The following is a 27,136-nucleotide window of genomic DNA, read 5'->3' on the forward strand; positions in this document are numbered from 1 at the left end:
GGGTGTCTCCGGCTGCGGGCCCCTTGGCGCGGTGCTCGCGAGGCTCTTCCCAGCGCCGGCTCCGCTCCCGCTCCTGGACAGCGTCGCCCGACGCGGCCGGCGCGAGGCCGGAGGTGCCGACGGCTCCACTGGAGCACCAGGCGGTGCCGCCGCTTACGGAGCGGCTCTTCCCGCCGCCCGGCCYGGCTGTGGGCTGCACGGGATTCCACGGCGTGTATCCAAAGGTAAAATAATTTAGCTGCATGAAAACAGGGACGCAACATGGACACACTTTTTCTTCCTTTCGGGGGTTGCTTCTCACACAAATCCTACATCAAGGACTTGAAGTGGCAATGTAGCCTTTCCGTAGACAGTTCCTGTTAACCAAGTTACAGACATAAAAACGCAGAATAAAATGAACAAGTAGACAGGACAGAAAAGTTGCGTGAGCATTGGCTCTTCTCCTTTTAATGAACAAATACTTCAAGTTAATATCAGTGCATATTAAGAAATAGCATGTGATAATCCCAACACCAAATACACCAGCAAATTAGATTCAAAAAAAATATAAATTAATTGCAGAAAACCCTCCAACAAAATTGTTTAACATGGAGAGTAACTTTCAAAATAAACTTCCTGTTGGTTTGCTGCATTACGTCAAATATATTCCCAGTAGTTAAACTGCAAGAGAGGTCCAACATTTTGTGGCAATTAAGCTCTCCAAAACAACAGTTGTTTTTCTACAAATGAGTTAAGAAGCTTGCACTTATTTTTGATGTAAGATCAAATGTCCCTCTTAACTATTACCAAGAAATTTAATCATATCAGAGTGAAATTTCATTCCATGATTCAAAAATTCAACTAACATAGGAACACAGCTTTCTGGTCATACCCACTGGAAACATTCAGCTGAGAATAGGAAGAATTACATGGGAGCACATTTGGCTGTTACATAAAATGGCTTTTTTTTTTCCCCCTGGTTTCACAGCCTCCTAACAATACTGTTTTTCAACATTGTTCCCAGTCATTGTTTTTAACATGGTTCATCAACATATCCTGAATCAATCTCTGATATAAATAACTCTGGTGACAAAAATCTATTACGGAAAGACACAGAACTGCAAACTGAAAGTTGTACTAAATGATTTTTAAGGTGGAGCCATAATTATTCTATAATATTCTATGGAAAAAAACACAGTAAAAGCAGTAATTTTAATTAACTGACAACAGTGAAATCTGAAAAATTGAGTTAAAATTTTTAGACATATCATTGTAACTCATAGCAGGCTCTAATGCAAGACAAACACTACTGAAGCTAGAAAGAAATGCACATTTAAARCTTAGAAGTGTGATAGAAAAATATTCTCTAGTTTATTTTTCACCTTGATGCAGAGTCTGATTATCTAATGAAAGAAGATAAAATACATCTTCCTTCCTACTCCAGTGCTGCATGTATAGACTATTCTCTTGATATGAGGAAATGGCATTTCCCCCCAAAATATATCAGCCATAGGAATAACAGACCTTTTTTAAGGTCTGCTTAAGGGTTTGCCTATCTCATTTTTTAAAGTATATTTTCAAGCAAGTGAAATACTGATACAATATGCATTTCTTTCACTATCAATCTACTGTACAAGCCATATATATTAAGCCCATAACTTCAGTCCAGCTGCAGCCTGCGTCGCCTACCGGGGCTGGCAAATCTAGTGCGGTGTCGAGCCAYGAAGATGCTTTCCAGGTGATGAAACGTTAGGCTCAATCAGGTCAGCAGGAAAAGGCTTCCGATGAGCAGGAACTCTGCGTGTTCCCCATTACCATTACTACACCTGCAGGAGTCCGGGATATTCTCTACATTAAGCAAAGTAGGTAAATTCGCTTCCAGGTAACTTTTGAGGTAACGGGGAGCTTGGGAGCGTTYGCTGCTCCTCGTGGCACGGACACTGCAGCTCTGTTAGCTCCGCTGGAACTTCCCACAAGCAACTGGCAACTCGGGCACACGGTAGGATACAGTCTGGCTAGGCCACATTTAAAAAACTTAACATTTTCTTATACTGCATACATTCCTCTTGTGCACAAACACAGGGTGCGCAAAATAAGCTCTTTGCTCTGTAAAATTTCATGTTTTGCAGATGTAAAATAATGAGCTAATATGTAACATAACCAAAACATCATGCACCAGATAAACAGAGCTGCTTCCCCATGAACAGCCGTCCTCAGGAGCATTATATTCTGCCTCACGTAACATCTCATGATTTGCCAGTTTACACAGTCCCTCATAAAGAACAAAGTATTTATCTAAAACTAAAAAGCAAAATTCTAAAAAAAAACCTGTTGATTTTAGCTGCAATACAGCTGGGTTAGATGCAACTGAGTTGCTGCAATGCACCAAAGAGCAACAAAAATTCAACATGAATATCAGAAGAATAAATATATATTGTAAATTAATCTCTCAAATACATTCACAGGTCCACTTAAGACACCCTTATGCATAACTCAYACTTCAATCTTCTGCAGATAGAGATGGTTGTTAGTTCATGGGGAAAACAGTTTATCACATAACTCAGTTTATCTGTCATTCTTCCAGCAAAACTCAGTATCAATTTTGAAAAAAACTACATATATTTCCCCCAGACCAACCACACAGAGTCTTAAGTCACAAATTCTATTCTTTCCAATGTTCAATCATTAAGGCTTTATTTACACTCTTTTCTATAAATTCAGGAAAAAGTTTGGTGCACTGTGCAAGAAAAGACAGCACATCTCACTGATTGGAGACTAACACCTGCTTACGGTTTAATGCTAACCCACAGGCAGCCAATTAAGGTCCCATATATCCATGTTTTTACATAAAGTTTCCTTCCAGATTCTGTCAGCAGCATACTAGCAGTCAGGCCACCTAAAAACAGCAAAGATGGCAAAGTTTTCTTGAGGCTTAATTTGGAATGGACACCTTTTCCAGGGAACTTATTTCTTCTTTTGGAATCCTTTGCATCATAAAACTCTATTAATAACCTACAAGCAGACAAAAGTAGATGGTCAGATTCATGCATCAGTGCAAGAAGTTTAAAGCCATTTTCTTTCATTCAAAATCTGTTTTTAATCATACATAATCAAACAAATTTGGTTCAACAGTATGTCCAGCGACCCATCTGTAGCAAGTTTAACTGATTAACACATTTTGAGAATACGCTGTATTCATCAGAGCAATGTTACACAACCAGTACTCAGCCCAAACCCTTGTGAGCAATAAAACGAGCTTTTTCCTAAGGGAATAATTTTAACATAGAATATAAAAGCTTAAAAAAATCTTTTTTTTTTTTTAGCTTGGCACTTAGAAAATAAGCCCAAAGTATTGGTCAATACTACAAGATTAAAATACAATACAGTTAACCACTGAAAAGCACAGGAAAAAAATGCATTCATGACACAAATTAATAAAGAGAGTTGATAATACTAAAAACAAAATTGGAAATCAATAATGCTGTAGTAAAATGTTAAACCTAGTAGTATTTTTTCTCTCATATTTGAAAAGCAATAATAATTTTTTTAAAATGGGTTTTGTTTTAAATCTCTCTCAATTCACATGATATGAGGCTGAGAGGCTGATTTGGAAGCTCCAGTCAGAAAGAGGCTACAATGAGACACAGATGATCTGGTCAAATTTGCTCGTCTGCACCAGAAGGCTTCCTGTGGGACAGCAGACTAGCCATTTATTTTACTATCACTTCCTTGTCTATAAAATGAAATTAAGACTTTCTTGGCTCTAAGTGAGGGAAATAAAAAGCAGTTCTCCTAAGCTGATGATACGTTTTGGTAATAGTGCCATGTTTACAGACARGCAACGCCTACGAGGATCACGGGTCAAATCCATCCATTCCTTTACTCCCATGGTGTGGCAGCAGTGGAATTTTAAACAAGAACATATCTAAAAAACTGGCAAATATGTACAAATTTAGGGATTTAGAAAACAGGCGATTCATCCCTCTTAAATCTGAACTTCAGACAAGGTAAATGAAGCTATCATCAAATAACATTTAAGTCCCACAGACACATTAAAAAAGAAATAAACAGCAGACCCTCCACAAGGAGCCTAGAATCTCTTGCAAACACTCGCTAGTGACCTTATCTGGAGATGCTGGATGGAACCAGGCATTTAAGTTTTGCTGTGATTTCGAGGTGGACAGAAAAATCTTCTACTTCATTTAAATTTTTTTCCCAATGGAGGTTGGGATCTCTGGGTCACTTCAGGTTTTATCCAGTCTCTCTCTGATGGAAGATGCAGAAACGTGTTGGTAGAAGTGACCTGCTGCTTTGTAACTCAGCATACTGATCGCTGGGTTGGAATCAAGCTCCCATTTCCTTGCTTTCCTGCCTCAGGAATTTGCCAGTCTTGGTCACGCATGATAGTGTCAAGAGAAAACATAGAAAGTACTCAGGTGAATGGAATCCCTCCTGGAAAGGGGATTCAGGATTCATGGCTTTTTCTTTTTTCCTTCAGATTAAGGAAGACTAAAAACTCAAGAATCCCAACCTCCTGAGCAACAGGTTTACTCATGAGGTTATTGTCCAAAATAATCACAGGACTATGGACACCATCTGTGCAACTCCATCCAAAAGAGTAATGACTGGTCTGAAGTTACCATGGGTATTTCACAATTAATTTGGAATAGGCAAAACAGTTTGTAAACCTCACTCCCTCACTGAGGTATTTGCTACAGTGGACAAATGAGACCACAGAAATGAACCTAAAATGTCTTAGATTGCATTCTGTTCATGTAAAAGAAATAAGCAAGCTTCTTGAAAGTTCTGAATACTGTTACTCACTTATCCTTTATTTCAAAGCGTTCATGAAGCCATCTTCTCATATAAATCTGTTCTTCTGGAATGTCCTTCAGTTCAATACGTTCCACAAAAATATGAACTCTTGGGCATTCCTTGCAAAGAAATTCTTAAAAAGAGAGCAAAACAACAGAACTGAGTCACAGATGCACTGTCAAGCATTCATTCATCCCCAATATTCTCAACTTCTGGCCTTGTGGCTGTAAATTCAGTTTTCAAAAGCCTTTTTTTTAATGCATGAGTCCTATGTATTTTACTGAACTGAAGGTCTCTGGAGTTCATGCCGTTGCAGCGTTACCCACTGTCAGGTGCAGCATGAAAAGCTGCCACAAAGGCAGACAGCTAACTATAAAATGCAGTACTTGAAAGTGTTACACTTCTGCCTCAGCAGCAATCTGAGCTAGAACCCCATTCCTTAACATGGGATGCAGTACCTTGACAGAAAGTTACCAGCCTGCAATTTTGACTAAAACCAGGAACCCTCTTCTCCTGTGTTTAGATTTTCTTGGGTGTTTGTTGCTCACGGATGCTCACAAGCATCTCCAGGAGCAATCAGGTTTCAATTTAAGTTATAACCTACAATTAGGTTATGTGCAAGAGGGCAACGATGTTCTCGGAAGAAAATGCTGCTTTTCATTTTCCATTCATTTTTCTTGCTGTCATGTACAGCATTAGAAAGTAATGACAACCCTACTGTAACTCCCCTCTCTCAGCTCCACAACTTCATCCTTCGGCAAACACCAAGCCAGCTACAAGCGAAAATCAGTTACCCAAGTAGCTTTGTAAGATTTCTTACAACTAACAAATGGTAAATTYGCTGTGTATGAAAAATACACCAGGTTTTGGGGATTGTTAATAATTTATATTCACTGGCAGTGTACAGTAGGAACAGAGGAGCTGAACTCCACAGCCACAGGATCCTTATACAAGACACACACGATGGAAGGATGGAAGCATTTTGATATTTGGGCCTGCTTCCCATTTTGGAGAGGGATCAGGAGCGCCTTCCTACAACTCAGATGGGCAACAAACGTAACACACTGGGTGGCCCCTTTAGGCTGTTCATGTTTTCTCYGGACAGCAACACAGCTGTACGAAGAGTTTGACCCAGAGCTGTGAGGGGTATCTTGAAGAATGACTGTGCAAAATAATCCTCACTGCCCGAACATCTTTATTGCTCTCTGCCAAAGCAGACCACCTCCCGTTTGTTTTTCTTCTTTACAGGATCATTCATTTCTAAGGGCTCTGCTGTCAAAGCAATCCTCATCATACGTGCTAGAAATTCCCTTAAAAGAATTTTAAAAGCCGGTTCATGCAAAGGGGTCTGTGAGATAAAGTCCTGGACAACTGGATGCAGACGTTTACAAGGCGCCCTGTGCAGATCCGRGCAGGCCTCAGGCCGAGTCACTCACCGGACGGCTCCTTAGCACCAAAAGAACAAGGCCCAAATGTCATTAACTCCTATTCAACGGCTGGGACCCTAATTAAACAGCACCACCTCCTAGCAGACACGACTGCCACTGAATGAGATACTTTTTAATTTCCTCTGGCCGGGCTGTGTCCWTGCTACAGCCAGGAAGCTGCTGCTGCTGCTCCATGCTGGGCAAGTTAGGCACTCGGAGGGCCGGAACTGGGATACGTATAGGATGTGTTTCCAGGTTGGCACGCAGCGTTCCCGCCAACCTCCCCGCATCCGTGTTCATGGCGAGACGGCCGGCGTTCCCGCTCGCCTCAGTCGGACAGGAATCCCAGAGCTCTGCTTCGCTGAGGACACGGCCTGACAGGATTCCCAATCCAGGCCCTTCCCTCACCCTGCGAGGGTCACGCACAGAACAAGCACCTAAAAGCGCACGATAAGTGTTTTTAAATTACACATGTATTATCCACGACTTAAATACTTGTAATGTACACTGATGTGCAAATCCTCTTTTGGGTGGTATTAACAATAAGTGGAACATCCCAAAAATATGCAGAATTGTATCACAGAAAATAAACGCCTGTAAGCTGGATTATAAGGTCTTTTTTGAACTAGATATTCCTATAGAAAACATCTTTACCAGCATATGTATTACTTCATTTTTGCGATGCTAAGCATGCTTAGCAAGCGCTGTAGATCCAGGTTTAAGAAGTATTTAAAACATTATTCTGTGCCTTGTACAGTGTATGTTTCTACTGCTTCACGTTATAGTTTGTTCTGAACAGAACAAATGCCTCTTTCCTGATGTTATTTATAATTCCATTGACAAATTATTAAACAAATTACAAAACAAGCAAAATCTAAGGCATATGATAGCACTGTTAACAGATGTATGACTTTTATAAAATTACTGATATACTCCTTAAAAATACTGACATTTGGTCACTTAATAGTAGTCACTTAATACTAGTTGTGTATATCATCAGTGATAAACTTCAATTAACAAGAAAGGAATAAGGCACAGATATTTCCAAAGCAGCTCTTCCCCCACCTGAGTCTGAAACTCGACAGTTTTACCAATCTGCTTAGAAATTAAACAAAAATCCCACAAATATGTACGGATTGCTGCTGCCTTTCTACCTCATACCCAAGCCCCAATCCATGCTGATTGTTACTGCTTTCCATTCCACCTTCCTTAAACCAGTCTAAATTTAATCCACTTAGCTGCAGATCCTACTGCTTCCTCCTTGTTGCCCATCGGTGTGAAATCCGGGACCCTCCTTCACTGCCTCATCCGGCCACGCAGYCAGGAAGAGCCCCCCCAAGGGCTGATCCTGCCATAACGGGGGATCCAGGGAATCTGGGCCATTCCATCCAGACTCCAGACATCCGGTACATCCTCACACGACGATGCAACGCATGCAATCAAGCCAGTCAGGGAATCTGACTAGTCTTTAATTATGCAATTCATTTCAGTGTTTAATGCAAGTAATCCTTTTTTTTTCTTTTTAGATTAACAGTATCATTGCAATCACTTACAAACGCTAGTGGATAAGAACAATTTATTCAGCAGTTGTTTTTGAAAAGAAACAGCTGGATTTTATCACCACAATCTCTAAAGGTTTGTGGTRGTCCCATGACCCTTAATTTCACATCAGCTTTAATCCCTAAAGATTTATGTAATTAAGCTAAGAAACAAAATCTTATTGAAGCCATTTATTATGTGCAAATTGCACGAACCTTGGGGATGCCGGCCCCCAAGGCCAGCATCTGACAGGCTTCTCCGATCCTTAATCTTGCCAGAATTTGTTATAATTAACAGGAGGAACAAACAAACCTAAACTTGCCTTCAACATGCAAAGTGCAAACCAAGTTCTATAACCAACTCTTGTATTGGGGAGACTGTCAGTCAATCAAGAATCAAGTATGTTTTGGGTTAAAAGAATATTAACAACTTGTTTTGTAGCCAAGTGGATTGTCTTTCATGTGGTCAATCATAAAACACCCCACCTTCTGTCAAAATAACAGATATGAGTGCAAAATGTTTATAATACTTCTAAGCTCCAAACACAGTAGAAGGCAGAAATTTAAAATAGAGTGGATCTAGCATTTTTTGTTCTTAAACTGTGAAAACCCAAACTATTTGTGATTTGTTGGGAAAAAAAATCATATTAACATGGTATTGAATGATTCAACACAGAATTTAGATTAATGGAAAAAGATGCAAAAGCCTCCAAGAAAGGAAACAAATCCCCTAATTTTTTTAGTTGTGAACAAATACACTGTATATGGTATTTTGTTAGCTGGGATTTTGGAAAAATTGTATCAGTTTTATCTGGTTTTAATCCCTACTCTTAATTTTTTTTTTTAAACTCTATTCAGAATAATCGGTGTTACTGGGTAAATAAAGGAAATGAGAGACACTTCGAAATCTAAACACACCAGCACCTCCAAAAGAACATACAACTGGCTTCAAACCAGCCTTACCTTAATGCTAGCACAAAATTTATTTCACCACTCCTAATTATTTGTTTTCACGTGTTTTGTGACAGTGGTGTCCCTTAACAGATATGCCAGTTTTCAATTACTAAAATATTCTTAAACACATTTTAAATATGATAGCAACAAAGCAATTCAGATTGTAACCTCCTATGTCTGCTCCTTTACTGCAACACAATTACTGCCAAAGTTCTTCAAAATTAAAAATGGACAAAATGAAGTCTGATATAATCACATCTGCACATAAACCAGCTCCCATTCTCTTCTATCTTAACAGACTTCATCAATGTTTACAATAACATATTGTAGGAGACTGAAGTTGAATAATGCGTTTTTGTTAAAAACAACCCTTATTTCAAATGTTTAACAGTACATTTCTTTAATAACAGAACACTGTGTGCTCAAGTGTGTACAGTTTTACAAAGGCAAAATGCAACAGCAAAGCCACATTCCTCCCTGAACTGCAGATGCGTTCTTTTTTAAAAATATATTAAAAGTTTATAAAACTATTAGCCTAGACTTGTTCAGAGAAACACTTGGTGTGTCCTCAAAGAAATAAATCTCACTGTAGTCATTTACACGGTGGCTCAAATTAAACATTTGTTTTGCTAAACAACTGTAAGAGCTGCAGTGTTCCCCAACCCCACATCAAGCCACCTCAAGCGCAGCTGACATGAAACTATTTCCCTGCTTTCACTCCCTAACTAAAGCGGTGGTAGAGCAGAACAACCCCATGCAGGAAAGCAGAYGTCCTGGGCACAGGGAAGAGAGTTTTGACAGGTTAACGTGAGGACTCAACTGAGGAGCTGGTAGCTCTGGTAGGACCTGCTACCGCAGGCAGAGGGCAGCTGGATGACAAGGGTGTGAGGAGGGGCACTCATTAAGAAGTACAATAAGAAAAGGAGCTTAAAGAGCTCATTGTACTCCTTTTTCCTTACTGAAACATGGTGAGATTCCTATAGCCACTGCATTCTTTCTACCACCTCACTCAAAGGAGCTAGACCCATYTGAAGCAAACAGATACTATTAGACTATATAAAGAAGTTATCAGGAATAACCAAAAACAGAGGGCCCTCTAACCTCCAAGGGCCCTCAAATATGAAATTTAAAACCAAGGATGTTAATAGAAAAAGCCACAGGACACGTGACATTTACCTTCAACAAATGAGGGCTTTCAAGAGGATTTTGGGAAACACGGACCAGAGAATCTGACCTCTCTGGGCAGGAAAGCAGAGGCTGCATGATCACTAACACAGAGATGATTACAGCGTGCTGGGAAGGYGCTGGCAGGGATTCTGCAGCAACTAATCCCATCTCACCGATGTGCTGCATTTCTACAGCAGTGTCAGGGAGCAGGCAGATAAAGGGCAGTCAGTGGACACGATACATTTGAATATTCATAAAACCTCTGACAGGAWTCTGCACTGAAGGCTTTAAGAGAAATTAAGCTGCCGTGGGATTAGAGGAAATGATCTTTTATAGACTAAAAGCTGCTTAAGGATAGGAAGCAAATGCAGTGACTTAATGGTCATTTTTCAGGATGGAAAGACAGAGCAGCTGGGGCCCTCCAGGGATTGATGCTGGGACTGGTTCCATTCATCATTGCCAATGACCCAGAGAAGGGAGCAAAGAGCAAGGTCTCCAGTTTCAGAACAGACTAAGCTCTTCCGAGTGGTCCAATGCCAGCCTGTAGCAAAGGGAGGAATTCCTGAAAGGCCTCAACACTGGGCAGTCGGGGAAGGGAAGGTGGCACCAACAAGCGGAGGGAAGTTACCCAACCTGTGACTATGGGATGCTGAAACTGAGCTGGTGGTTAAAGCTCYGGAGCTACCAGGGACCATTCTCTGCAACACTCGCTCACGCAGCAGCCGCCTCCAAAAACGCTCCCCAACGCAGGGCGGCCTCGGGAGAGCCGTTGAGACGAGGGCGGAGAGCCACTGCAGGGAAACAACGGCTCTGTGAGCGCGTCACGCTGCTCTCCGCGCCGACAGGAGGACGGAGCGGCACAGGTAGCACACACCAAGCAGGTGCCTCCTGTTCTGCTATACTCACACTCAAATAGATCTCTTGTAACAAAAAAAAAAATTAAAAAAGCAAAGCAAAAACCCAACCAAACAAAAAATAAATAGGGGGAAAACAGAGGACTACAGCAAGGTCTACACATGATCCATAAATAGATGCTGCTCTTCAGTGAAATGTCATTATTTTCAAATAAAAGTTATGTTTAATTGTTATGGTATTGACATATTTTGCATTGCATATTATGTCCATACATTAATCTGAAGAATATTGATGCACATGTGCAAAACTCTGCTCAAAATGCCACTTCAAATAAACCATCTACAAATTACTGGATGAACCTTGCAAGTTGCTCAGACTAATKTTAGAGGGTTTTCATGCAAGTAAAACTGTAAAACAGAATAAATTACCTTGCCAASTAAATTCCTCCAAATTTTATATGGAAAATTTACTTTATGAAACACAGGAGAAAGTTATTTAAAGTTAATTTGAACTCATGAAATGCAAGCCCATGACACACAATTTATTATACACTCTAGAAGCCATCCCACACTTGATTCAAATACCACCARTGCTGATGTCCAAACCCAATTCCAATCCTTTCTTCAGATGCTCTAAATTAATTGCCTTAAAGCTTTCAATATTTTTATGTAATAAGRACATAACAACTAGCAGACATGAGATCATACTTATAATGATGAACTATTAATCTTACTATTCCTGTTGCACARTCCTGTTGCTCTCTATTGGGTTATTAACTTGGCTTTTTAATTCTTTCAATATATCTGTAACCACGTGCTTATCTTCTTTTTGACCTTAAAAGATAAAGGATCTGATCAAATTTGGGCCAYAGTCCAGGCTAGGACTGGTTTCTATTGCTCCAGTTTCTTTTCTGTTGTTCCATACTATACTGTTTAATTGGGTCCCAACAAAAATATAAGCATTTGGAAAAGGGTAACTTCCCCCAGGGAAGTTAAACCGCTCTGACCTCCTCAAATTATGCTGACCAAAGTGATGTACTGATTTTCAGAAATGCACCCATGCTCATGCGCTCAAACTGTTTGTTCTGGAACTGATAAACAGCAGGGGCAACTCTCAGRAATTCCTCTGACTTCTTTTTGACAGCRTCTACACGTACTCGCTATTTTTATTCAGTGTTTATCACTGTCACATGCTGCTATTTCACACTCGCTTTCATCCACAATATCCAGATAAATACCATCTGGATATGTTAAAACCTTTAGGCAGAATAGTAAAGAAGTAAATGTGAACATCATGCTTTTTAGGTGCAGTAATGACAACATTTCTCCCTCTCATGAGAGCAAGGCGAGACGTGAACACTTGGGGAGTGCGTTTGGAGGGGGACATGAGGTTCCCATTGTTTCTTCCCAAGCTTATTTCTACTTTTCCTTTAGTGACAGTGTAATGAAAGATGATCAACACATCCAACACAAAACCATTTTTCTCTTCTTGTCCCTTCTAAGCAGCTCTTTGAGAATTTAGTCATATGGATCAATATGGTTTAATTGTTTGCATCTCAGTTGATCCATCACAAATAAAAACAACCTAGCAGGATAACCTGCCCTAAGCAGAACCACCATGTTTTGTCACTAGTGATTTGGACAAAATATCTYGAGTAGTATGGGGGAGAAATCTATGGGAAATTGGTATTCTCTGGAAAGGCTGCCACGTGCAGCACCACTGCAATGTGGATGCGCTTCCAATGGAAATGTACCAAGATCCAAATTCGCTGTAACAAAAAGGAGTGAATRACTAGTAAATGGCAGAAAAAAAATAGCCATCACAATTGGATGTGAAGCAGTAACTAGAAGTGACACCCTTTTCTAAAACTAGTAATCAAATTTGACATCTTCCACAAACACAAAACAAAAAACCCACAAAATAACCCACGGAATTTGCAGTTGGGAAGTGCTGACAGAACACCAAAATGCATCAGCAATAACAAGAAGCACAACACATTAGCGAGCATATATTGCAGCAATTTGCTTGGGCTTAAAAGGGCACCCTGTTAACAGATGTTCCTGGCACTCCGTGTCCTACTCAGAGCACTAATGTAAAAGGGATTGTGAGCATCTTTGTCCAGATGTTTATTAACACATTATCTCAGATAAAGTGTGGTAGGCTAATCCTAGTTACTGACATGCTCCCTTTAACCTCCCCTGCCTATCACTCAGTAAAGTGATCAAGAGTGAACTATATCCCTGGATAAATATGTGGTTTTTCAGGAGTGGCACAGGCTCTTCTGAGGAGTGGAGATTTATGGATTTGTAAGGATAATGTGTTTCTTGAGAACACATTTTATCTGCATGGAATTTAGATTTCATTCACATGGGAAAAGTTATACTATGGGAAACAGTCCTCAAATAAAATTGTGTTCATCAGAAATTTGTTTTCCATGCAATAAATTCCACTCAGAGCTGCTAGACTGAAAGAGACATGCCAACCTTATCTTTTAAAAATTACCAGGATGGGACTGCCRTTTCGTTCTGGTGAGAATGGAAAACAAAGTTCTCATTCATCACTGACAGAAACAAGATGCTGCTATGAAATGGGCAGATGAAAATGTCATTTTATAGCTGAAATGCATCTCATGCATCTTGGATGTATAATAATTCCTAATTCAATTCTTGTTACATCATATTCCTGAACAGACTAAATATTGGATTGTTGCAGACCAAACAGTGAGATGATCTTGACCTTTCAGAGAAGAAAGTGTTTCTTCCATTTTGCATTTGGAGGGTCTAAAACAATGACAAATATGTTCTCCTTCATAATTTATAAACTATCTTTAAACGATACAATTTATAATATATGGAATATATGCAACTACCACAATAATTTGGAAGGTCTTGGATGGCTATTTCATGTATATGCTCTGGAACTACCGCAATAATTTGGAAGGTCTTGGATGGCTATTTCATGTATGTGCTCTGGAACTACCACAATAATTTGGAAGGTCTTGGATGGCTATTTCATGTATGTGCTCTGGTTGCTCTCCTGCATTCGGTGTTGCTGGTTTTACAGCTGACAGTTACACGCAGGGAGTCACTGCTGTGGCGCCGTCACCGCAGATCCTGGCCCCGGACACAGAAAGAGCCAGGAGGGAGATCCAGTTTGTTCCTTCAGCTTACATAATTGCATCATGCTTCATACAAACCGTAAGGCTCAATGGGTGAAGAGGTCTTGGAAGGAATTTGAACATTTGCCATTGTAACATTAGGTAATGACATTTTAACAGTTCAATTAACCATCAGGCAGCCAAGAGTTGGATGAGAACAGTTGAAACCATTGACTAATTAACTCACCAAACAAGATGCTGCAGGGAAGGGGAAATAACCCTATTTGTTTTGAATGGCCTGTTGAAAAGGCCTGGCTGGCGGGATAAAAGGGAGGGTGCCAGTCTGCAAGGGAGTCTGTAGAGGGTCATAAGGTATTAAAACAAACATCAACAACACCCCCTACAAACAAAGCAACAAAAATATATCACTTGTAAAAATTTGTAAAATGCAGGTCTGAAGAGGCTAATAAATAAATGAAGGAAAATACAGAARAGAGGATTCAATGCTTAATCACCAGACTCAAGGGATTCTGGTATATAGATCAAAGTAAACGCAAAAAAAAAAGTTGAGTTAAAATACAGCAYTAGCAGTTCTGTTGATTACCTATTCAGAAGAATTTATAAATAAGGTGAAAATTCAAAAACTCAGGACTTCCAAATAATCGGTATCTAAAAGGAATTTACGTCAACTGCTGCACTACAAGCTATTTTGAGCAGCTGAAAGAGTAAGCCACAGGCACACAGTGACACAGGTCCAGCTGAGGGAGTTACCAACTTCTTAACTAGGAATTCACCTGCAGGCCTCTCAAGCAACATTCATCCCATGTCCAAAAGGTTGAACAGTTCTGTGGAATTATTAAAGATATTTTTGCTTGGTATCACTACAGCAGAAGCTTCAGAAGTATCACCTACTGCTGGATGGTAAAAGTCAGTGATGGACAAATACAGCTGAGCTGCTTCAACTATAATTGGAAACATGACATTTAGCCTTCCAGTAATGGTGCCAGTAAATGAATTACTGGGGAAAAAAAAAGACTGATAAAAAAAGATTAAAAGATCCCCCAAAGAAACAGCAAGAGCAACAAAAGGTTCTCTCTCCCAGAAGCTTCCCCAAGAGARACCCTCAAACTTATTTGGGGTAGTTTAGAAAGGAATGTAAAACAAATACAGTTCAATCTCTTAAGGTACGATAAAAGCTTTAAATCAGCTTTAAATACTACAGCAAGTGAAGGCCACGTGCATAAAATGCTTTTTAAGCATTTGTAACCTTACTAGACATATTTCTACATCATAGGTGTACATACAACACGTGGGGRAGATGGGTTTAAATCACTCCAAATCCTGGGGCTAGAACATGAAGGTAAATGGCACCTGATGCCAATGGTCTCAGGTTCACTTAACCTTCGAAGAGCACCAGTGTGAAGACTTTTTTATCTTCAGAGCGTAGCAAGGCAGCTGAAGCTAGCTTTGTATATGAAAAAGCATGGGGCTAGAGCATGTTCAATCAACACCAACTCACCTGTCATAGATGGTGCCACCTTTCTTTGCCCTTTGTGGTCCACAGTACCCTCGTATGCTACAGTCACATCATAAACTGCATCCAAGTAGTCCTTCATTGTGTCAATGGCTACATGAGTTGCCTTCACACGTGGTGTCAGCACATGTTTTAATACAGTAAGTCCTAGGGTGGGAAAAGGAAAAAAAGATAGTTTTAGAAGTAAAATGGACCTCACAGAAAAAAGAAACACCATGCCAAGACATCACAGAACCTCCAACTCAAAATAAATAAATAAATAAATAAATAAATAAATAAATAAATAAATTTACGTTGTCAATTTATAACCTGTGTTAACATGCTGCAGGTTTTCATGCCCTTAAAAACAGAGAAAGGGCCAGCAAACACACTACACATCTTCTCCTGAACAGATGTACAAGATAACAGAAGTTTTACTGGAATTTAATTAAAGGCAAGTTGCTCAACAAAATAATCCTTTATGTGGCTCATAACCTACGAACAGAAGTTCCTCCTTACTGCTTCTGAGTGAAGAAAAAAATGAGGTGAACTGAGAAACAGTAAACACATAGAACAGTCTTCTGAAATTCTGTGTCAGAAACCGCTTTGGTAGATAAGGTGTAAGAACAGATAAATTCAAGTGTTTATAATTCTCATGTACCATTGTAGTTCCAATGGGCAAAACACATCAACATATCAAATCCTAATTTTGCCCCATAAATTAAAACAGCAGTTATATGAAACTGCACATACTAAAACAGGACACTGCACTTCTCCAAAGCCAACAAGCGAAGAGAAATTTCAACTTTTGACATTTGTTTATTTTGACTTGTACCTCTCTATACTTATGCTTCCTTCTGACTAACGTCGCATCCTGGGACCTTCGACATGGTTACTCTGATGGTCTCTCAACACGATCTTTACCTTCAGATGCCCGAGTTACCAATCACAATGACTTGCTGCTATCAGAAAGGGGGAAATGCACTTCACCCTCACATCCCTTTCCCATCACTTTTCTCCTTCTGCATGCATGATCCTGCCACTAAACCCTGCACAGCTCTGGAATCCCTCCCCAACTCCCAGCTGATTCAACTCACCATTCCAGAAGAAACCAGCCATCAGAGGAGGCTGGGATAACAAAACAGAGCTGGGAGGAAGGAGAAAACCCTTGCTATTTCCCTGGCAGTAAGATAATAGACTTACTTAGTTACTAACAAATGCATACTCAAAGATATCTTTTCTACTGGTCCAGAACACAGAGGTTCCTATGTCTAGGACAAAAAACATTGTCAAGTTTAACAGCAGCCTGCAAGTTTTACTTTACTTTACTTTACACTCCTTGACTCCTCTGACTGCTTCTACCTAGACCATGCTTAAGAATATAGTGGGATTAACAATGAAAACTATATTCTACTTTTAGTATTTTAATATAAATGAATCTCAAAACAAATACAAACTTTTCATGATGTGAACATAGCAATTCCACGCTTATTTGAAAGTAGGAACAAAAAAAGGTACTTAATAGAGAAATTTCAGTATCTTATTATTAAATGTGCATTCTTCTGAAAAGAATAAAGTATTGGATGATGATTATGGTTATTTCTTATCTTCCACCTGTTCTACTCTTGAATGTACTTTTAAAGAGTCAGCCATTGCTGCAAGTGGTTCCCAATAAATGGAACAGAGATTTTTCCAAGCCAAAGTAGGCAGAAATATTTTAACCTGCAAAACTAACACAAATGAATTTTATATCATGTTCCAATTTTAACTGGACATTTCTCCCTTTCTGTTGGGTAAAGTATACTTGATTTTAAAATTATCGAAGTGTCTATCACACACTGTAAAGTAACATTGGTTTCCACATTGTTCTAGGATTTTTATAGTTGAAAATTATGGAATAAATCATTACCACTCTCCCCATTTCTTAGCACTTGCTAAGGGTCTCTGTTGAAATAAGGACATAAAAGGTTATTTACTGGCACTCTTTCCGAAGTCATTGTTCTGAGTTCTCCCGGCAACAGTGATAACTGTCTGTGTAAAATGTTACATAGATCCTGTAAATATTTTGAAGCACAACACAGTGGCAGTTTGCTGTTTTGTTTTCTTTCTTTTTTTTTTTCTTTTTTTTTTTTTTTTTCTTTTAAAGCTTGTGAACTATCACATCAAACAGCTAATCATGTTATGTTTCCAAATGTTTACTCCCTGAGCGATCTGCACGCCGACCCCAGCGGTGTGAGCGAGGAGGCGAGCGCGGACAATCCGCTCAACACACCCCTCTTGCTGACCCACATTCCCAAATGTCCTCTTTTTGTCCTTAAAGTTTCCCATTCTTGCCTTGCCAAGCTACTACTGCAGAGAGGGCAAGGGGAAATTCAGGCTTCAATGAGGACCAAGTCCTGTGGACAAATGAGGTATCAAAGGCTAGTCAGTGCTGGGGTGTTTTTGAATCCATGGCCTACTTTGCTGCTGAAGATGGTCACTGAGAATCAGGGAAGGGAAAAACAGCAGCAGGAGCCTCTCCTATTCCACTGGTCACTGCTGCCCTCTTAAAGATTTCAGGACAAACAGGCTATGCCTCCAGTCGAAATCAATGAAGTTCATAATCCATTTCTCAGTGCATCCCCAGTGTTGACAGACATGCAACAACCACRGGAGTTCAACACGTCCTTTTAAAGGATCTGTTTTACAAAACCATTAACCACACATTCTCACACCTTCTTGGGGATCTCTGCTAAAAGCAGCAAACACAGTTTCAACTCAACGCGCTGCGCTGCAGTCGCCCTGGCAAGCTGCCTGTACCCAATTCACAAACGCTGCTTAAACTGTTTTTAGCTGTTGTGCAATGCTCACTTAGGGCTCTCTGTCAAAGTATTTGAGGTCATGAGATTTTACTTGAAATGCCAAAGAAAACAAGCTAAATGTCTAATAAGGTTATACTCTACCTTATAATGCTAAAGCCTTGTTTTTCGCCATAAGCTGATTTTTAAGTGGTAAGAAGAAATCTGGTATTATAATACYAGATATTATAATATCTCAATGCAGTCTAAACAAACCCTATCATGGGCTTCTGAAGTTATTAAAATAATGTGAAAATCTGGAGAAATAAAGACAGCAGTGGTACTTTAAATAACATCCTGTTTATCAGACTATTATAAGATACAGAACTGCCTTAGAAAAAGCGTGCAATGAAACTGAGTGAAATAAAAGGTTTTAGCTAGAGAATTACAAAGGCCCAAATCATCAGTGTCTCCAAAACTGAGTTTTTCGTGTAAACTGGAAAGAGTGAAAAATAAACAACCCCGCCACTTATTTAATCTCTCAGGGTGAAACTACACGACAGCCAAGTACAACTCTCCGTGGAGAGATGATCTCTCTTGCTCTTCCTTCCAGAGCAGTGCAAGCAGCCCAGCTACAGCTTCAGCGTTGTCCATGAATCCTATTTTTACTCCCACATATACACACACAACACATGTTGAGAATGGAAAACAGGGTAAAAAACACTTCCAACTTAATATATTCCATTAAAACCATCATATTTAGTCAAAAAAAGTTATGCTCTCACTAAAAGTGGATGTGACATCATTTTGAGAAGTCTCCCCCTCCCACCAATACGTCTGTATCAGTTGGTATTAATATAAAAATTATTATATTTGGGGATGAAAAACAATTAACCAAACTCAAAATCAAGTAGATACRTAATAGTATTAAAAAGCCATATGCTCTTGGAAAAAGTGCTGTTATTATGGACAAGAAATGTAAGTAACGCCCGTAAGAAGCATGAGACCACTCCACACCAGCCACAGCAGACATCACACTGTGGCACCCTTTCTTCCAAAATAGATGTCTACAAAAAGGTAGTTTTTAAGAATACAATGCAGCTTTTTACCCTCCTAAACCTCATTCTCTAAAGGACAATGTTTAATACTGGAAGCCCTTTCCTCACTCACTAACACAGGCATCTCCAATGTTACTCAAGTTCTCTCCACAAACACATCTTTAATTACATTTTCCTCTCTGCATTTCATTGTGTGCTTTTAAATCAAACTTGCTTACTTGAAAATGTACGGAAAAAAAAAAAGGAAAAGCTATTTTTGAGAGACAGTTCCAAATAAACATTTCTTGATATTGAATACTTTAGATAGATTTAAAATACAATCTAAAACTACTGCCAAGATCTAGAAGGGAAACATTTTCAATTAGCTCAGTTGAAATACCACTTTTTTACGTGACCTGTAAAAGCAATTTTGAGATAAGCACATCCTGCACACACAAACATCTTAGTAGAAAGCATGATACTATTCAAGATAAACTCTGAATTAGAAAACATTTATATTTGCAACTTTTCTGTCTAAAAACAAAAAAGATAATAAATGAATACCTTAAATATTTGCTTGATTAAACGACCTATGTCAGAAATCAAACAYAAATATAAAATTCCATTCGATGCCTTTCCCCGGGGATGATTGTTTTGTCTGCATTCAACAGCAGCAAGCCAAGCTAAATTTAACAAACTTTTATCATGTTCTCTTTAACTTTTCAAAGGGAAATAGTATCAGTAGGAAGGTGTTGGATTTATTATTTATTTTCAACTCTTTTCCAACTAGATGTCACAATTTGGATAAAGTTCATAACATGCTAAACCCAAGGAATCTGTGGTCATTTGGAATGGATTTACAGGTCCAGGACTACAAAATGCAGGTCTAACATCCTTAGAATATATTCAGAAATCTATGCTTATATGTTTTGTCAAGKCACAAATAAAACAAATTTTATACTAAAAGCTGATACAAAAAATAAGTGTTCTTGCGGACTTACAGAAATTTTGTTCTATAGTCCACTACCAGTAATATGCTTTGAAAGATGAACAGTTTAGTACAAATAAATGAAAATTGACCCTTCTAACATTATGAAAATATTAACATTAAACCCTTATGAAAACACAGGTGCCACCTACATACTCAAAAGTTCAAGCCCACTCACTAGCATGGAAGAATCACTGCACCTTAAAGGCATCTAAAATACAGGGACCCTTTTTATACTGTGATCTAAATGAAGTGACTGCCACATTTTGAAGACAACTCTCACGTTAGTCAATTACTCCCTTACGTAGGAAACTAAAGGAGATTCTACCCTAGGATCACTCACTATGCAGTTAATGGCAAGTCCTGGAAGGCAAAAGCACGGGGTGAAGTTGGGAGACATGGGACAAAATAYGTATCTTTCCCAGTGCAATCAAACAACGTATTTTGAGACTGAAATGTTGCCTGTTTCATTGTAGCTAAAAACCCCAGTGGTAGATTCRAATTTTATGACACTTATAAATAATTGCTGGTTTCTGAGAGTGAGATACAAGACAGTGTTCTTAGTTTATGACCATAAAACCCAGTGTCCCTGGAGGTAGGTGAAGGTTTGTATCCCCCTGACGACCACGGCCAGCGCTTACAGCCAGCTCTGCCGYGTCCAGCGGAGCAGCAGCGGGGCCGCCTCTGCGCGTGCCGCCCTCCAAGGGACAGGGACACCGGCGCTCCTCACCGAGAACTGGCAGTGCCGCCARCCGAGAACTTGGCTGGGGTGACAGTCCAGTTCGTGAAATTCATTTTTCACTGCATATTTTGTTTTAAATAATTTTCTAAAAATAATGAGAAGGCACACAGCCCTAATCCTTCCCTAGGAGTTTCTCCATGTCTTATAACTTTCAGGTTCGATTTTTTTCATATTGAAATTGGATCCCCTCTGTATGCTTGATTTACCTGTGTTTCAGAAAAAAAACCAAACCTGTCTACTCTTGCTAGGAAAGGATCTTATGTAGAACTCAAGCCCTGTAACAGAAAAAAGAAAAATATAAAATATTTACAATAATAAAAAAGGCGCCTCTCTTTCAAAGAGGACCTGAGTCACCTTGAAATTCTTTTGGTTGGTATCCTTTCTTCTTACTGTGGACAGATAGATTTATTAATGAATGCTCTGGTATCAGTTATATCAAGACAAGACTAAATTAGACCTCTTTGTTTCCCTAAGAGGAATGGAGTACCAATTTCACAGAATAAAAGAATGGTTGAGGTTGGAAGGCACCTCTAGAGAGCATCTAGTCCAACCTCCCTGCTCCAGCAGGGACACCCAGAGCACATGACACAGGGCGCCATCCAGGTGGGTTTGGAAGATCTCCAGAGAAGGAGACTCCACAACCTCCCTGGGCAGCCTGTTCCAGRGCTCTGTCACCCTCACAGTGAAGAAGTTCTTCCTCACATGCAGATGGAACTGCCTGTGTTTCAGCTTACACCCATTGCCCTATAACTGGCCACCACTGAGAAGAGTTTGGCCCCTTCCTCCCTACATTCACCCTTCAGGTGAATATTAATCAGATCCCCTCTCAGTTTTGGGCACTGAGTTAGGAAATGATCGTATTCCTCTGATGGTCAGCTGTACGAAACCAGAAGCTGCGAGGCTGTTCTGGACAGCAACGCAACCGCAGGTTTTCAGTCCTGCAGAGGTCCATAGCCCCCCGGTACAGGGCACAGCAGCAGGGTGAGCAGCCACCYGCAGGCCTCGGCCTGGCGCCAGGCTCCAGCTCGGCTCCCGCGCAGAAGCCCCAGCTGCTGGGCCCGTGGGGGCACCGGGGTGGTGGCTGGAAGCCGCAGGCTTCCCACAGCGTTTTGGGCACTTTCATATTGTTTTAATGAACCTCTCTTTCACAGACCACTGAAAGAAAACAGCAGGTGCTGCTCTGTGCTGTGCAGCAGTGTGGGGAAACCCTGAGGAGCCACCACCTCCTCGGGGAGTTCCTATCCCAGCTTTCTGAAGATGATGGTAGGTGCCCTGAAGCTCCCACCTGACAGGATAGTTTGATACGTTGTTTTTCAGGCTGCCCATCCCTGCTTCACCACTACCTTTATGAGAGGTGCTCTAATTCAAATGAATATGATTTTTTTTTCCCATTAACTTGCCAATATAGGCTGCAGAATAAATCTTACCATTAACTTCACAGTTCAGTGTTCACCTTCCATTCTCTCTGTACTAAATATTGGAGGGACAACATTTTTGTGAGGAAAAAAAAATATAAAAAGACATTGTGAAAAAGTACATCACAAGGATTCTAAACTAGGAGAGATGTTTCCTTTCAATTTCCCTTCAATTTCCCTTTTCACCTGTACCACAAAGTTTTTAAAAGGAATGACCCTTAGAATTACAAAAGCACATCAGTACCTGAGAAAGAGCAGGTGGAAGAGCAGCACTTGCTATTTGATTTCAATGGTCTGTRAAACAAAGAGGTTCCTTAAAATAATAATAAAATGCCAAAGAGAGAATGATTCTCTCTCCTTGCAAAGAGAGGATGGAGTAAAAAAGGATAATTCTCAAACACCCGCTCTGAACTSTCAAAGAACCGACAACCTGAATGAAACATTTGACTTCTATTTCCGACAGGAAACTGAAGTGATGAATATGCTGTGACTTGGGCTCACACACGAATTCCATTCTTCCCAAGGAGAAGAAAAGCATATATCCTTTTGGACAAAATCTAACAATACACTTACTTGCTTGATGATATCAACAGGCTGATTCACAGAATTCTGAATTCATTTCAGTGTGTCACAGAAATGAATTTACCAGACCCATTTGTTATTCTTTGTTTACCTTTGGGATGAATTATTTTACTTTTGGTCAACAGGAAAAAACAAAGCCAGGAAACATGTTCACTGAATTGTTGAAGTGAGAAGTCTAGATGTTTTGCGTATATGATGTGACAAATATGAAAAAAACTTCAGACACCCTTTTTTTTTTTTGCAAGCCATTCCAAAATTGAAATAATTCCATCTAAGGGGACAATGACAGTGCAAATCTTCATTAAAGCAACTCCACAACAAAGTTCCCCCAAGGAGCAGTGAGAATAGAAGGTGAAGGAAGAATAAAAACCAGAATGCCACGTTAGTACTCGTAGTAAATAAGATGTCTTTTAAGGCTTAATGTTCCCTCTGTAAATTGTCTTTTATAACAACAATAACCGTATTGGCAGTTATAACGTGAATTTTGGTAGTTCAGTAGCCTGATCTCATGTGGGCAATTTCTATGCCCCTGATGGAGTAGAAAAAGAAGCGTTGACAAATATAGATAGAAGCTAAAGAAAATTTCATTGAAAATTAATACCCTTGTGCAATGTAAAATAAACWAATTGTCTGTATATAAGCTAGCCCTAGCTGAAAAAAAGAAAAAAAATCAGGAAAGACGGATTAATAGGAATAACACTGGCTTTCTAAAGTGTTAAGTATGAGATGAACAGGCTTAATAGTAATATAATTCATCAAAAAKAATGATTTCAAAAGCTTTTCTTACTTACCTTCTTTTTCAGCAAATGACTGACTATCTGCAATGACTTTCGGTATTTCTGGATTGTAACGAGTCCCCTCTGGAAAAATCACTAAATACATCTGTGGGACAAAAAAGAGGTATAAGTTCTTAGAATTAAAAGTAGTTGATTCCTTTTAGAGAGTGAACGTTACTTAAAAGGTCCACAGTATTTATTTCACACTGCCTATGGCTGCAAGGGTCCAAAGAATATCAGAATACTTCAAAAAAAAAATTCTTAGCCACAGGGAACATAGTGCTTAGGAAGTACAATAATTTTCTGCCATCTGTCCCCCCACAGAAAGTTGATTAGGTGGTTTATGAAGGTACACAGCATGCGACAACTCAAAATTTGAACTTCAAAGTCACATTCCTTTAAGCATCTGTTTATGCAGGGTTAGATTTTGCCTGTAAATTAGTTTGCTTATCTAACTGGTAACAATTCTATTTATGGATTCTTACATCATCAAGCAAGTACTGTTTGYCTAAGTATGTAGATAATGTACATGTTATGTACATGTACATAATGTACAAAGAAGAAATCAATTTTATGAATTTTCCTTCCTCATTTTTTCCTCAATCTTGCATAATCTTCTACACAAAATCTTTATACAAAGCACTATTTAGGCAGTGAAAATTTCATTCTGGGGCTCACCTGCAACAGAAAAAGCTACTGCCACAAACCAGCATGGAGTTGAATGTGAATTGACATCCACAGTTAAATGCTGTGCTTASACTATTTCTTTATCTTTGCAGAAATGCAAATATTTGCATTTTACCAGAAATATTTGAAAATTWAAAAAAAGTGAGTAAAAAGGAATTTGCATTTCAGAGGCAAAGTGCTTTCTATTCATTTTCCTTTGTTCTGGCAAGACTGCAGCATAAGCATGACAGACTCAGTTGCCCATCCACACATTCACCCAGTCATTTTGTCTCTGAAGTTCACAGTGGAGATATTTAAGTGACTAAATTRAAATATTCAGAATTAACCAGAAAAGGCACAATATTCAATCCCAGACACCTTTTTTATTCTTAAATGTGCGGATATTCAAACCACATAGTTTGAATCAGATCTGCAAAATGGTAGTCCGAGATGAAGCTTCTTTTCCCGGTCACTAAAGCAGGAATCCTCAGTCCCGGAGGGAATTCCAGGGTTGTAGCTGTTGAGTGTGATAATTGAGCACAGAGGGTAGGAAAATCATTCCTGGTACAGGGATCAGGAGCCAGAAACATTCCACAACATTTCCATCTCTTCCCCTCCAAAGAAGATAATGAGTCATCAAAAGCTGATTACAACCAAGAGCGCAAGAGCTACTTACTCCTGTCCTGCATTAGTAATACAAGGCAAGGGTACAAATTATATTTTAATTATTCTTGTAATCCACAGACTCCCGAAAGCTGAACAAGTTTGTTGACCAATTTGAATGTTTCTTAATCAAAAGCATACTGGCAAGACCAGTCTTTGTTCTACATGCAGTACATATAAATCTGTTTACGCTGCTTATATATGCAGTGCATATAAATCTCCTATGCTGTTTATTATGGCTATTTATATTCCTCAGTTTACATTCCTGAATTTTCCTCAGGCAAAGATGTCCTGCTTATACATATGGGCAGTCCTGCCCACGACAAGAATATCCTGCCAGTGCAATTTAGCTACTGAACCTACCTGCAGGCCTGGCTGTTCTCATCTCCTGGCATGGGCAGCAGAAGCTAAATCCTTAAGCACCATTCCCAAAAGATTATCAGAGCTATAAATCTTTAAGATTTTAATTACTAGATAAGCTTCCCTGAACTCAGATGATGAATTGCTGGACTATAGGAACATATTAATCGCCTAGAAAGAGTAGCTGTAGTTAAGGCAACTTTTACTTGCATAATATTTCACTTAGGGCCATGTAATCAGCCATGCTGAACTTGGTGCACTCTCAGAGCAAATGCAAAAACAGGGTTCACGCTCAAAGCAAGATATCACCAATCGGTGATATCACTGATGCACCAATTTTAGTCAAAATAGAATAGGCCTCTGTTCAGCTGTAATTGACACTTTCATGATGATTCCAGTGTTGCAGATAAATGGAAAATTTTTGTGTAATGATGACACGCTGCTTCTGACCAATTCCAAAACTTAAAGGAGTGGATTAGGACTCTGACAGTAACTGATTTTGGCTAAAGCTAGAAAGACTGAGAGCGRCAGGGGTTAGATGCAGATTCCCCAGTGTAAAAATCACTGCACATATCCACTTAATATACAGATGAAGCAAATGGATTACACCTGTTTTCACCCACAAATAACTCCACACATTTCCCCAGTGTTCTSAGAAACAGCAATAGCACAGAGAGAGGCAGTGCTTACAGAGCAGAAGGAGAGCAGCATAGGAAACCCTTGGGGCACATCAGGGAGTTCTAAGTTTTGGGTAGGCGAAAAGGGCCCGAAGCAAAACAGGGTGTCCCTGGACTCCAGAGCCAGCCCAGGTGGTACCACAAACATGCATCAAGAAGAGGCAATAAAGAGAAAAACCTAAGGGAGAAGAACTTATTTTCTGTTTGGGTTACAGAGCCCTGGAACAGGCTGCCCAGAGAGGTTGTGGGGTCTCCTTCTCTGGAGATCATCCCGCCTGGATACCACCCTGTGCCATGTGCTCTATGGATATGTGGATATATGGATATGTAATATGGCACATTAGGATATGTGCCCTGCTGGAGCAGGGGGGAGCTGGAGYTGATCTCTGCAGGTCTCTTCCAACCTCAACCATTCTGTGATGCTGTGAGAACTGGGCTTAGAAATGAGTGACTCCATGATAAACTAATTAGATTAAGTCTTTATGTGGTTGTATTAATGTATCTGTCCTCTTCATGYTCCTCACGTCTGATTCACTTTGCTTGGTATAACCAAGACTTAGTTTGTTAGTCAGGTTTGCAGTTGAGAAGACTTAATTTTCTTTATAAAACCAGGAGATTGCGTATATCAGTGCCTCTTGTTATACTATTACTTTGAGAAACACAATCTTGTTGTGGCCTACATTAAAACAACACAAAAGCGTCCTTCAAATTGTGTGACTGTTTCTGCTCTTCAAATAAGGCAWGAGATTAAAACGTGTTCCCAATCAGATAACTAAAATCTCATGGCTTAAAATAAGCACTGGCAATTAGAAGGGCTCAGTAACGAGCTCAGTAATGAGTGTAGCGTTAAATGGTGATTAGGGGGGGCAAAGAGCTTGTTAGACCAACTCGAGCAGGAGGCTCTGGTTCTGCCTCCTGAGAAGCCTTCAGTTTCTTAATGGGGACAGGGAGGGCTCCTGGCAGATTGAGCTTTAATCATTCAGATTCTTTTGCTTAAGCTGTAGGTGGAGAGAAACTGTAAATAAAACAACGACCCTAAGCATAGATTCCCATCCACCTTGCTATGGGCATCATTCCCTCCTTGGCAGCTGGAAGGACGAGCTCTTCC

General features: G+C 39.7%; 1 protein-coding gene across 1 annotated transcript in view; it reads right to left on the minus strand.

Moving 5' to 3' along the window:
• Positions 1–568: 568 nt before the first annotated feature.
• AGPAT5 (1-acylglycerol-3-phosphate O-acyltransferase 5) overlaps positions 569–27,136 on the minus strand; it is a 52,544-nt gene continuing 25,976 nt past the window's right edge. Inside the window, exons 5-8 of the mRNA XM_026034275.1 lie at positions 23,678–23,768; positions 15,352–15,513; positions 4,804–4,927; positions 569–2,991 (exon numbers count right to left, since the gene is read on the minus strand). Coding sequence (XP_025890060.1) covers positions 2,766–2,991; positions 4,804–4,927; positions 15,352–15,513; positions 23,678–23,768 — 603 coding nt within the window. The 3' untranslated portion in view covers positions 569–2,765. The remainder of the gene's footprint in view (positions 2,992–4,803; positions 4,928–15,351; positions 15,514–23,677; positions 23,769–27,136) is intronic.

Source organism: Nothoprocta perdicaria, unplaced genomic scaffold (genome assembly GCF_003342845.1).
Source record: "Nothoprocta perdicaria isolate Ctin4 unplaced genomic scaffold, notPer1 scaffold_141, whole genome shotgun sequence".
NCBI lineage: Eukaryota > Metazoa > Chordata > Aves > Tinamiformes > Tinamidae > Nothoprocta > Nothoprocta perdicaria.